We start from the raw sequence: 13,988 nt of genomic DNA, 5'->3' as shown, positions 1-13,988 counted from the left end.
TCTGACGCTTACTTCTCTCAAAGCTCGCCGTGCTTTTTTGTCTCCCTCCGCACCTGTGTGTGTGTGTGTGGTGTTTGCGTGCATTTTTGTGTGCGCCTGTGTGTGTGTGCGCGCTCAGATGAACCCGCGCCAGTGGAGCCATATCTCCGAGAGCGCCAAAGACCTGGTCCGCCGCATGCTGATGCTGGACCCCGCCGAGAGGATCACCGTCTACGAGGCCCTCAACCACCCCTGGCTGAAGGTACGCACATCCAGCGTGAAGCTGGACAGAGCCAGCAGGCAGATATAGTGTAGTGACTTCAGAAAACAGAATGAGTGAGTGGATGAATAATAGACAGAAAGAAAGAAAGAAAGAAAGAAAGGGAATAGTAGGAGGAAATAAAGAATAGAAATGTAATACAATTAGAAAACGGTTGAGAAAAAGGATAAAATGTTTTGAATGTCTAATATTTTTATACAAATTAAAATAATTCCATGAGCCGTAACCATTTTTTATGTTTGTATTTCACAGGAGAGGGACCGTTATGCCTACAAGATTCACCTTCCTGAGACAGTTGAACAGCTGAGGAAGTTCAATGCCAGGAGGAAGCTAAAGGTGTTAGCCTCAGTTGCGCTGCCCACAAAGACACACAAGTCACACATCCTTATCAGTATACACCAACGGATAAAAACACTCCAAAAGAGCACAAAAATAGCCATTGTCTCTAAAAAAAATGCACACTGACTACACATAAGTTCACCTATTCATGGGTTTCATCAGGTCCCTTTCCACAGGTGAATAAAATCAAGCACCTTGATTATCAATGCAGACTGCATGGTGCTTGATTAATACACCTGTGGAAAGGGACCTGATGAAACCCATGAATTGTGTTTGCATAGCTTGCTGGACCTAGAGGAGCTACTGTAGCCTTTCTTGCTGCACGGTCCAACACTAATCAACTAAAATGGCATAGCAGCTGCAGCAAATACTCTCCCCAGTCCCACCCTATTACAGCTTTACTAAATCCTTTATAATTTTGCTTATGTGCAATTACAGAAACCTTACTACCTAAAACAGTCTATCCACCTTTGAGGGGAAAATATCTCTGCTTGTTTTAAACATCAACATTTTTGCAACAGCTAAGCCTATTTTGCCCAAATGACTTCAAATGGAGTGAACTCAGTAAACACCGTAGCTTACCTTTGAATAGCTGCTCCAAATTAAATGTTTTAATTTGTAATTGCTAAAGTGATAAATGGATATACCATCAAATTTCAAATGAGTTAAAGCCTATTTTTAGCGGCTGAATTTGTTCATTCAGTATAGGCTACCTGAACTCAACAAGCTAATAGTTCTCAGAAGTTCTCAGAAGTTCTCAGAACATTGTGTTACGGGGCCGTTTGTCTAATGGAACAGTTCCAGTTTCTATAGTGGAAACACGCTCAAACACACACACATTCAGACATATGACCCTGACCCTGACCACACAGAAACATGCAGATGTGCACACACTTTCCCTCCCTCCACCTCAGATACACACACACACACACACACACACACACACACACACACACATACACATATACACGTAGAAAAGTACGGCATCATCAAAGAGTGACCCTGATGTGTCATAGGAGGAAAGTACTGACATGTTGCTGTGTCACATCCTCCTGGATACTACACTGGAGTGTTAGAAGCATTGACCAACACAGAGGGAAACCGATCTCAGCCTTACTGACCTTACGAAGCTTGTCAAACTCTCGTCTGCTTAGCTATGCATGTGTATTGTCAGAGAGCTACTTTGTAAAGAAAGAGGCAAAAAAAGAATTGTGCTTATGTGAATGGACACAGTGCAGCTGTGTGTGTGTGTGTGTGTGTGTGTGTGTGTGTGTGTGTGTAGAGGAAGGTTGTGTGTGTGTAGAGGAAGGGTGTGTGTGTGTCTGTGTTAGTGTGTGGAGGTATACTTCAGTGCCGGCGATAGCTGTGGCCAGAGGTATTATGTTTTTGGGTGCCCGTCCATCTGTTGGTCTATCTGTCCTGACCTTGTAAACGTGATCTCAGTGTCTTGCGGCGTGTGCTTCAAATTTAGCAGTTATGTTCAATTGGATTCTAAGATGAACTGATTTGATTTGTGGAGGTCAAAGGTCAAATTTCAAAGTCACTGTGACCACATCCATCTCCCTATCTCGTGAATGCAGAATCTCGAGAATGCCTTGAGGCGCGTTCTTCAAATTTGATTTGAAGAACGCGTAGTCCAAGTGAACGTTCACTTGGACTAAAAGATCAACTGGTTAGTCACCTCTCACCTCTATGACCTACAGTATGTATTGTATGTCTCGCCACACCAATGAATGTCAACCAGAAGGTCACAGCTGCACGGGGGCACACCACCGCACAGTGTGGTAATTCTAGTTTTGAAACTTGTGTCTGTTTCCTTTTGCAGGGGGCAGTGCTGGCAGCAGTGTCTAGCCACAAGTTCAACTCCTTTTACGGGGACCCGCCAGAGGAGCTGCCTGATTTCTCTGAAGACCCCACCTCCTCAGGTTAGACATACACGCACACACACACACACACGCACACACACGCGCACACACACACGCACACACTCCTCCAACTATGGATGAACACCTACCAATGAATGTCGACCATGGAAGCCATCTGTCGGCTGAGTGCAGAAATCAGGTGTCCCATGTTACATTGATAAGTAAATATCACAGAAAGCAAACTGGTAGAGGAGAGAGAGTGAGAGTGAGAGAGAGTTAGTGAGAAAGAGAGAGTGAGAGAGAGAGAGATAGAGAGCGAGAGAGAGCGAGAGAGAGCGAGAGAGAGCGAGAGAGAGAGAGAGAGAGAGAGAGAGAGACCGACATGGACATGGGTTCAGTTTCTGGAGAGCTCACAAGATAAAGCCCAGACCTGCTCTGCAACTTGCTTTGGATACAGTATGAATACATGCACTAATTTCCTGTGTATTTAGCCGCATTGTGTGTAAGCCGCAGGACAGTGTTTTATGCAAGTTAAAAGAAACAAAACCTGGCCCCAGCCGTGGCGCAACTGGCTGGGGCACCTGCACCGCACGCCGGCGACCCGGGTTCGATTCCCGCCCCGTGGTCCTTTCCGGATCCCACCCTGACTCTCTCACCCATTCGCTTCCTGTCTCTCTCTACTGTCCTATCAAAATTAAAGGCACAAAAGCCCAAAAACTATACTTTAAAAAAAAAAAAAAAAAAAGAAAGAAACATATCAATGCCCTATTAGCTGTCCCTGTGTACCTCATAGCTGAAGACATTTTGCAAAAACAGTGTATAAGCCAGGGCTAATAGTTGGGAAATTACGGTATGAGCCTGGGAAGCTATGCATTTATATTGACGCTTTGACATTGTTGGTTTACCGCTGTGGTCTGATAGTGTGAGGGCCTGAAACAAGCTTGCAGCTAGGTTGTGCAGTTTCTTGGTATCGCGTGTCTGTCGTGATAACAGTGCATCTCTAATGGAAGATAAAAGCATGCATGCATTTGAAGCAAAACTAGGGTGTGAAAATATTGATGACAAAAGTAGGGGCACATGACCCATTTGATATGTTTAAGTGATAATTATACATACTGCATGTATTTGTGAATTATATCTTTGCTGAAATCCAAGTCGATGAAAGGTGTTTATATGGTATATCAGTGACATGCAAATAATTGCAAAATATGGAAGTACTTAAAAGACCGCTATTTACAATGTACTGAAAACGTGTGTGCAATGCGCTCTGGGCGGAGGCCACAAACCATTTTATTACCCTATATCAGAATTCCGCTCTGGTCTGTAAGGCCAATGTTTCCTCAGCTTCACTGCATATGGGTAGCCATAAACGGGGAGCAGAAGTAAGTGTATGAGTGTTGCATCAGTCCGTGGTCTGTGTTTGCCTCAGTATCCTCTTCTGCTATGGCACAGGGAAGTCTTGCCCTGTCGTGTTCTCTTGCGGTCAACCTTAACTAGAAAGACGAGCGCTGTCAAAAGGGACGTTTTTTTGTTCCTTGTCTAATTTCTCTAGCATCCATGGGCTCGAATATGTATAAGACGCAATGCACATTGCAGTGCGTTAATACCAACCTGCACCAGTGGGTCAATGCACAGACAAAGAAATTGACATATTAACTTGTTTAAAGTGAAAACACTGTCTCCATGACACTTTCTGAAAATCATAGATTGCTCATTTAAAGTCAACCTCCATCATTTTTCCTCTGGATGTTAGATGAACACAGCAAATTACTGTAAAATTTCTTTACACTAAATTTGACTGTGTTGTGCCATGTGACGTCAATTAATGAGCAAGTGCAGTGTCTGGTATCTTCAGCACAGTAGTCGTACCTATTATGTGCTGCCTATTTAGGCTGCAACTATCGATTGCTATTACAGTCGAGTAATCTGTCAGATTATTTTCTTGATTAAAGCAACGCTAAAACACTTGTCTGGTAAACCTTCATAGTGCGGTTGTAGGTGATAGAGGGCTGCGAAATGTTACATAGCGTGGTTACAGGCGATGGAGAGCTGCGAAGTGAATGCATAAGTGCCGTTCACCCGGTTTCGAGTTGATGAACCACTGAAATGATTTTGGAAACATTATGTTAAGGTACAAAAAGCTCTTAAATGTTGCTTTAATTGATCAGTTGTTTGATTGATAAAATGTTAGAAATCTTTTGGAGAACAAGTTAGATTTTGTTTCTCAAAGCTCAACATTATATCCCTAAATATCTTTTTCTGTCCACGACTGAGAAAAAATGAGGCCTCTCAGCTATATATATATATGTATATCAGGGAGATAGACAGACCTAACACAATTTCAATTAGTCAGCACTGTTGTGTCACCTCTTGAAGCACGGTCAGCTCACACTCACTCGGAGAAGTGCTGATGGTACGAGAGAATCAGCAAGAGACAGGATATGTGTTCGACACAACATAACCTGGGGGTGTGGAGTGCTGAACTCTCATGCTAGAGGCAAAGCAGAAAGCAGTCGCCAGGACAACACTGTCGGCTTTGTGGTTAACAATTAGATGCAGCTTGCTCATCTGGTCGCTGGTTTGAAACATTAGTGCATCTGTGATGCATCTGTTTAGCACAGTAGTGATTGTCAGTAGTGTAGTACTCTTCACACAATGTGTTATATTCCGGTAGTGTGAGTAATGCAAATTATTTGCTAAATGCAGAATAAAGACAAATGTACAGATAGCACCTTTTGGAAGGTAGCAGAGGAGTAAAGAAAAAAATGATGTGATACAAGGTGCTGACAAATTGTCAAATAAAAGTCTCTCTCATGATTCAGAGTCAATGAATAGACATAATTTGCTGAAATGTGTCTTTCCCAAATAGATCACAGTAACAATGCATACAATTTCATATATGGTATTACTGTATATGTGTATGCTCAATTGCTTGTGTTTTAACAGTTCTGGACAAATTTGAAATGATAAATGTCACATTTTTAATATGTTTTGTGAACAGTTTGGTAAATTGCACATAATTTTTAATACAAAACTGGTTGAAATTGAGGCAACAGCTCTTTTAAAAATCGATCATTGTTCTTATCATATACTGCTAAGAACAAATCTGTCCACAGAACCAATTTGACATTTGACGGTTATATGACCTGACAAATTGAACTATGTACTTTAATTTATACGAATTGTCAGGCACACCATCATTGTGTTGGCCAGTAATTAAAGATGTATCGATTGTTTTTATTACGTTTTTTTTTATCTGACATTTTATATTTGGTTTAAACGTATTTATCGCTAAATATTACAACCATGCTTAATATGGTGCAATGAATTTTATAAGCAATGCATGTTAACAGTTATATCACCATGCCACAGTAAGCCTAAGTGTCAGGACCTACCACAAAGTGGTATGTTAAGATATGATAACACCATTTTTTATGGAGTTAATTCAGGAGATAAGAGAGGCAAGGATTTGATATAAAACTAGTAGATCATAGCTAATATACTGGTTGATTGGTTGACTACACGTCAGTTTAATGAGAATGCATAGGCGATGTAAAGCTATAATAACTCAGTCCTTGGGGGTTGTCACAAGCCCTTATTTAACCCCCGTTTAAAAAAGGTTGCCCTCCTCTGTCTTCACCGCTTCTTTACCCAAAATAGTTGCGGTCCTGTCATCTATCAGGCTTTCTCTTGAATACACTAGATTTTATTTTAGCATCTTGCTTCACAGAGGCCACTTTCAGTCACACACTGAAGTCACAACCTCAGCCTGATGATGAAGCAAGAGTTTCTGTCTGTCTGTCTCTCTCTCTCTCTCTCTCTCTCTCTCTCTCTCTCTCTCTCTCTCTCTCTCTCTCTGTCTTTGTCTTCCTGTTTTTCAGACAGGACCTCTGGCTTCCTTCTTCTTTTCGGAAGTGCAACCTCAGTTACCGAGTGTGACTGAAAACCCATACATGACATATGAGTCATGTTCTTTATATTTCTTTTCTTATACTGGCTTTGGCTTGTGCAGAAATGACGTCAAGAGATTGCTATCAAGTTTTCCTTTAGATCAGACATGATTTTGTTAGTACAATTTTGTGGTACAATTCAAATGTTTGTGCCTTAGCCATATATTACACACATCACTATCCTTTGTGTCTGTATTTGTACTTGAAAAAAACCATAAACAACCTAAAGAAAAAGAAAAGAAAAAGATCAGACATGATTTTTACAGGAACCACCACAAAGGTTTTTTTTTATCAGTTCCCCCTGATGTGGTCCTTATAGATTTTTTGTTTTGTTTTGTTGTATTTCCTTTTTTGTGTTTATTTATGGATTTTGCATGGCAGGACCTTTCATTGAACAAAAATGTTGTTTTCCGATGTGCTCATTTCTTTCTTTCTTTTTTAAAGTCAATGCTTTCAGGTCCAATTCACGCCTTCTCTTACCTCGTAGAGCTTCACTAATGCTGGCTTTGCATCTTTTTGATAACTTTTTTTTTCTGTCGTTTGCCCTAATGCTGCCTCCCCTGAGCAGGACTACTTGCTGCCGAGAGTACGTATCTTACTGCCCCCACCCATCCTCCACACCCTCCCCTCCATGTCACTCCACTCCCCCAAATCTTTGCTTCCTTCTCCTCTCTTGACTCAAGTCAAGTGCCCCTCTGACAAGGTCATGTTCCTCTCCGTATCAGGAGGTGCTTTGTAGCCCAGAGATAGCAGAGGCCAAGCCAATCTGCACTGCTCGCTCTGCTTGAGTCTTCCTGACAAGCCTGCAGCAGACTCTCTCATGGCTTGATGTTCACAATACTGTTTGACACCAATTTTTCCATCGCTCTTGAGTTCAAAAACGAGCACTGTAGTTCAACAGTTATTGTAGCTGAAAGATGGCATCTGATTATAACTGTGCATTAGAGTACATCCAGAGACGTCTGAGTCATATTTGCATGGTTTTAATCATTTGCGCGTAGTGTTAATTTACATACAGTACCTTCCATGTTTTCACCACAAACCATGTCTGTCACTGTCCAAGTGTGTTTGTGCCTTTTCTGCGTGTGTTTGTAACCACGTGTCTGTGTTTCTCTTGTTGTGGTGGTCATGTGTGACTGAGTCCATGCATGTGTGTGTTGGCACACCTTTTTGAATATGTATATAAATGGGTCTCCATTTCTCGGTGTGTGTGTGTGTGTGCGTGTGTGTGCGTGTGTGTGCGTGTGTGTGCGTGTGCGTGTGTGTGCGTGTGTGTGTGTGCGTGTGTGTTTGTGTGTGTGTGTGTGTGTGTGTGTGTGTGTGTGTGTTCGCCCCTCAGGAGCCGTATCCCAGGTGCTGGACAGTCTGGAGGAGATCCACGCCCTAACGGACTGCAGCGAGAAAGACCTGGACTTCCTGCACAGCGTCTTTCAGGACCAACACCTCCACACACTGCTGGACGTGAGTCACACACACTTGGCTGGTTTTATTGCTAACCCGGTTTTTATTTTATTTTATTTGCTTTTGGTCCTTTTTTTTTATTGAACTATCGTCTGCGCATTGCAGTGTTAAGCTATACCCAGGAAGAGAAAATGCCACGGAATGTTTTTGTGTGCAGGGTGTGTGTCTCTGTGGTTTGTTTATTGCCCCTGACTGTCCACATCCATAAACTAGCCACAGTCAGTTAGCTCAGACACAGGGGAAAATAATCACACCATCTGACATTTTTGTTTTTAATGTTTTAACAAAAACAGATGAATGTAGAATAGATTAAGTATTACAACGAAGAGCAAAACAATAAGGGAAACAACGGTCTGTTCCTGGGGGAAGTGCACATACTGTGTCAGTAGAATGTAGAATGACTGAGATGTCCATGGTGGATTAAAGTGCAGTAATAAACTCCAAGAGCAAGTGAGGTCAGGAAAGGCACAAAATGATGACTGAAGTCCTGAAGAGTCAAACAAAGCAAAAACAATTGCAATATACTGTAGAGCAATGCGGCCTGATGCAACTACAGTAAGTAGACTTAAACTTTCAGTGGTAAACCTGTATTGTATAAATAGTGGCAATAAAACTCAATGAAAGAAATTGAGAATGAAAAACTGAAAATGACAGTGAACTGAGGAAGGAGAAGTGGAAATCTGTGGTGGTGGAAACCATCTTCTCTTTTCCGTCTCAGTTCCGTCTGGCTTTTTTTTCATTCATTACGGCACGGCAGTGCAGTCGGTCACCCACTCCGGATCAGCACTAGATCTGCTCAGGTGCTCACCTCACCCTGCTATATGGCCGCCGGGCACTCTGCCACTGAGATCGTGCCTCACAGCAGAACGGGTTAATATGCACAGCAGATGCGTCTGGTTGCACACTGTCCCCTGATTGTGTATCAGAGCCTGCTTGTGGGAAAAGTATACAGATATGAAGAGGGAAATGACACTAAGGCTATGGTTAGGTTTTTGGTTTTCTTGCTGAAGATTGTGTGTGTGTGTGTGTGTGTGTGTGTGTGTGTGTGTGTGTGTGTGTGTGTGTGTGTGTGTGTGTGCACGTGTGTGTGTGTGTGTGTGTGTGTGTGTGTGTGTGCACGTGTGCGTGTGTGTGTGTGCACGTGTGCGTGTGCGTGTGTGTGTGTGTGTGTGTGTGTGTGTGTGTGTGCGCATTAATGTGTTTGTGTGTATCAGGGGGATGTCTGTGTGTATGTTTGTATCTATCTGTGTTTGTTGTTCTGTGTATGTGTGAGAGTGCACGCATGTGTATCTGCATGCGTGTGTGTGTGTGTGTGTGTGTGTGTCTGTGTCTGCGTGTGTGGCCCTTTGTGTGAAGATAAAGATGCCTCATAAGCTCAGTTGTATATGGAGCCAGGCCAGTCACAAGGCAGAGTTCCCACGCTTCCAGGAAAACTCTGGGATTTTTACCACAGAGCTGGATGATCACATGGAAAAGGGAACAATGTTAAGGCTCTGGAAAGAAAATTGGTCGAATATCTATGTTTTTGTTCTTCAGTCACTCTATTCCTCAGTCTGTCTGAACCCTGCTTTATTTCCGTGCCAACAGGGGATTGCGTTAGGTCATGGGCTATTTCTGTAGCCATTGTCTGCCACTGACCACTTGCATGCCCTGACAAATTTGCGTCACTGTTTTATTAAAGTTTACATGCAAAGTACATGCAGTAGATCAACAATGAAGGGCCTTCGGCTCTGTGGTTGGAAGGAAGATCATTTTTTTTGGGAAGATGTTCAGCACAAACAAAACACATGATGGGCTAACCATAAAGTTCCCTGCAAGTTCATTGGCTCCTCACAAAGTCAAGCCTCTTGGGGTTTCTGAAAGTGTCACTGGCTGTCTGCTTCAGAATGGAAAGTGTGGTTAACACGTGATCCCCAATATGGTCCTCTGACCACACTGGCATCTAATATGCTTCGAGTCATCCATTACCAGATCAGTGAGAGACGTGTTAAAAATAGGAATATTTGTGAAAGAACTGGTGTTAGTTTGATCATTGAAAGCTTTATATGTTTCACTTTGGTGTCGGTCTAACAGTTTAAATATAGTTTAATTGTGCTGCCATTTGATAGTGATTTCATGTTTTTTTAGCTGCTGCTGCTGCTGTTGTTGTTGTTGTTGTTTATGTAAAATAGTCAATGTAGTCAGTAGTCAATGAACGTAGTATGAGAGCTGATAAAGTAACCGCTACTGGAGTAATCGGAGAGGATGAAAGAGATAACTGGCGTCAATGGTGGTGCACCTCAACTGGTATATTGAGATCCTGTGTAGTCATGGACTCTACCTGGTGGCCAATCGTACAGAACAGAAGGAATGTGAAACGAGATGTAACGTTCTGCGAATGCTCTGTTAACGCTTGACAAGTCACGCACCACTTTGTTTTTCCAAAGGACAGCCAGAGTAATGCTGAATAATGGATCTCAGTGTTTTTTTGTCTTGCAGCATCTCAGCACAGTGTAAACAGTGTTACCCTGAGCAGCGTGTGTCTGGAGCACTTAGCGGATTATTGTGACGTTTTTTTAGCAGCCCATAAAGTATTCACCCGGGAGACAAAGCGTGTGTGCGTGAAAGAGAGTTTTTGTGTGGCCACACGCTACGCATCATGAGCTTTTTTTGTGTGTGTTTGTGTGTGAACGATCACAGCTGTGGAAGTCTGTATGGAGTGTGAGTTCGGTTTGTGTGGAGGGAGATCTTATTTGACGGAGCCTTTCTCCGGCATTTGGCAAGGCTCACACTGTGAATGGGTACCAACCGGAGACGGTGGTTGTGTGTGTGTGTGTGTGTGTGTGTGTGTGTGGAGGAGGTTGAGGCCCGAATGCCACCACCACTACTGCCACCTCCTTCTCCTCTTGCTGCATGGGGGACTGCGCTTGCCCCCGGGAGGCTGTCTGTGAATACAGACCCCCTCGTCCCATAGAGACACTGAAAAGGCCGAGACCCCCTTGTGCTCTAAACAGAGAGGCGGAACAATGGCCGCCATTGTCAGCCCCCGCTTTCAGAGCGGTGGCTCCGGTCCTATCTGCCCATCTCTTGAAACCGGCCCAGACATTAAGACGTTGTGTTGCCACTCTCCATTGCTGCGTACACTCCCACACACACACACACACACACACACACAGACTCTCTCACACACACACACGCACGCGCCATGGTTCCTATACTGTAACCCCAAGGATAGGGAGAGCAGTGGATGTTGTTGGTGTTGGTGTTGGAGCGGCTGTCTGGTCCTGGCTGTAAAAGTCCCAAGTGGAGTTTGGCTGTGGAGGGAGGCTGGTCGGTGAGTGCTGCCGCGGCGTTTTCCCTTCTCTCATTGTTAAGGTTCAACTGGCTTTTGTTGTGAAAGAATCCATCGGAATTGCAGATTTGCACACTGCAACTGAGCGGCGGAGATATGTGGGGTTGTTTTATTCCTGGTGCGAGATTACCTTTCGCTTTCTGCTGTACTTCTGATGAATTGCTTTGAATGTCAGTCTCTTTGCTGAGTGCACATTTTCTTGTAGTGTTGTGACGTGTTTCCTCGCTGCCCTTTTGGTGGTTGGGGTCTTTTTCGAATGAGTGCAGAGCAGAGCCACATTGGGTTAAAATGATTCATTTACAAGCCAGAGCCTCCTCAGTTCCCTTGCATGCAACACGTTATTGGTGTCGTTTACTAGCAAGTCTGCGCTTTATGACCTCGGGTCACCTGACCTTTGGTCCAGTATCCCCCTACTTTTGCATTGCATTGAGGTCAGTAACAAGCATAAGCCTTCGTCATAAGAGTTTGACATTTGAGTTGTCAAGGTAGGGAACTTCTCGTCCTTTGCGTCCAAATGTGAAGTCATTGTGGTGTTCCGCCGCGCAGCGGTTTTGTTCCTGACAATGACAAACAGAACTCTAAGCGTCAAACCACATGCCATTTTGGTAGAATTGTGGGTCTATCAGTAAGGTTGCAAGGAAGGGGAGATCCCTGCTAAGTCTTCTGAAAAGGTGCAGGGAGCATAACCTGTTAGTGGCTGAATGTGTTTGACTGTCTATGTCAAAGACCTAGATCTCATAAAAGCCAAAACGCTATCAATTTTGAAATGCCCATGAAAAACTGAAGCTGAGGTCTGAATGACATTTTGAGTTGTATCACATAACTTAATGTTTCTTTGTATATCTTTTTGAAGATTTTACCTTAGTCATGGCATAGAGATTCAGTGAATGTAGCTGGCCTTGTTCGGTGTAAGCATCTGTGCAAGGGTCTCTCCTGTAGCTGCAGAGATGTTTTAGAAAGATAGCCCAGCAGTGTCAGATGGTGCTATCACACTTCCTGTTTTTCTAGTGCTGTGTCTTTTGGAACAGAAAATGTCAGTTGCCGTTTTTGTAAAAAGTTTTAGTTCAGTGATGCTGCTGAATGTGCACTAGATTAAGAACTTTTGACATGTTTAGCATGCCGTTATATATAGCAGCAGTATGTTCCAGCGCAGCATTTTGATCACTTAACGTTTTAGTTTCAATCTAATTTCATGCGTTTTATATGATTTATAATTACGTCTCATCATACTTAAGATGAAGTTTGTGTGCGTGCGGTGTAGTAAGTAGCGTATTCTGCAAGTCATTCAGTTGCACCCAAGAGAGGACAGTTTTGTATGTAAATCTCCAAGCAAAACTTGGTGCCTGGAAGTACCACTGGACCATTATACTTCACCACAATATTGATGGGCCAGCTGAGTGGTCTTGTTCTATGGTCAAGCCACTGAAACAGAATGTGATTTTATTTTATCACGTGGAGTGAGAGTTTCCCTGTTCTTTATTTGTTATTTATGTGCGTGTCAGACTGAAAGGGGTTGTGGCCATCCCAAGCTTCATGGAGATCACCTCGTGATGTTCAGTGTTGGCTGTGTGCTGTTTTCCTTGGACTAGAATGCATCATCTGTTATGGCTGATGAGGCACAAATGAAGAGGCTGTACTGCACCGACTGCTCTGACTTTTATTGAGTGTGTGTGTGTGTGTGTGTGTGTGTGTGTGTGTGTGTGTGTGTGTGTGTGTGTTTCAGTGCTGGTTAGATGAAAAGCGTGGTTGTGTAAGTGTAAGAGTACATGATGTTAATTGCAGATTACAGAGTGCAGATGAGTACATGTTGATCATACATGCTCATGTGTATGTTTCAGGAAATGTGTGTGCAAGCATTTACTATTATACTATAGCAAAATGTATTAAAAAAAAAAAAAAATTTAACCTGAATGAAATGTTTGTTATTTTTTTATTATGTAATCATAATGAAATGTTTGTTATTTTGGTTATTTAACGCTAATGAAATGTTTATTTTGTTATTTCTCGTCTATTTCAGCTGTACGACAAGATCAACACCAAGTCTTCTCCGCAGATCAGGAACCCGCCGAGTGACGCAGTCCAGAGAGCCAAAGAGGTGAGCGGTCTTGGACTGGGCAGTCGACCTCCTTAGACCATCTCAGGCCACGTCCCTCAAGTCTGTCCTCAGATCAGTTCAGTGCAGCCAGCCACCCACCCGCAGAGCACTGATCCGCTGATTCAGAGTCAGGGAGCTGTAGAGGGTTGAGTCCCAGCTGCTTCTATCCAACAGAGCTTGAGCAGGAGATTGACTAGGCACACATTTAGTCAGTGCACAGGCAAAACTGACCCATTTAAAGGCTTCCTTTAATGCCTTTATGTTTTTAAAGTATTTACCACAGCATCAGAGATGTAAATTACTTGAAGCATGTTATAAACTGGTGCTTAGAGCTCTGTGACTGTAACTTCATATAGACTGACAGAAAGTTCTCACAAACCTTTACCACTTGATCTAGTACTATCAGTGTAATCTTTTCAGTTAGGCTATAGCTCAGATAATGAGCGATGCTCAGTAATTGCAGAAGCTGATGGGGTGAACTGTGAAGACAGACCATGATGAGGGCGCTCCGAGTCCTACTGTTTAGCTAATGCTTATAGCGAGTGTGTTTGTTTCTCCCCTGTATTGATGTCGGTAATGAGCTGATGTTGTCACACACACTTGGTGTTTCTGTAGCATGCTGCCGGGCCGGCTACCTCTGTCCTCCTAATCAGAGAGGTTCTGTCGCAGGGGGGGGCTTCACAGCTTT

The 13,988-nt window shown here is 43.2% G+C and overlaps 1 protein-coding gene across 7 annotated transcripts in view; it reads left to right on the top strand.

Annotated features, from left to right (window-relative positions):
* The window catches only part of caska (calcium/calmodulin-dependent serine protein kinase a), a 194,653-nt gene that overhangs the window by 146,751 nt on the left and 33,914 nt on the right, over window positions 1-13,988 (top strand). For 4 of the 7 annotated variants that reach the window (XM_062534283.1, XM_062534282.1, XM_062534280.1 and 1 more), the window contains exons 8-12: window positions 119-241; window positions 512-595; window positions 2,424-2,523; window positions 7,753-7,874; window positions 13,223-13,300. In XM_062534283.1, coding sequence (XP_062390267.1) covers window positions 119-241; window positions 512-595; window positions 2,424-2,523; window positions 7,753-7,874; window positions 13,223-13,300 — 507 coding nt within the window. Of the gene's footprint in view, window positions 1-118; window positions 242-511; window positions 596-2,423; window positions 2,524-6,981; window positions 7,000-7,752; window positions 7,875-13,222; window positions 13,301-13,988 lie in introns of all 7 variants that reach the window. The other 3 variants (XM_062534279.1, XM_062534277.1, XM_062534281.1) reach the window with 1 other exon arrangement.

This window comes from Sardina pilchardus, chromosome 4, assembly GCF_963854185.1.
Source record: "Sardina pilchardus chromosome 4, fSarPil1.1, whole genome shotgun sequence".
In the NCBI taxonomy this organism is placed as follows: domain Eukaryota; kingdom Metazoa; phylum Chordata; class Actinopteri; order Clupeiformes; family Clupeidae; genus Sardina; species Sardina pilchardus.
Note: the sequence above shows the minus strand (reverse complement) of the source record. Positions and strands in the feature narration are given on the sequence as shown.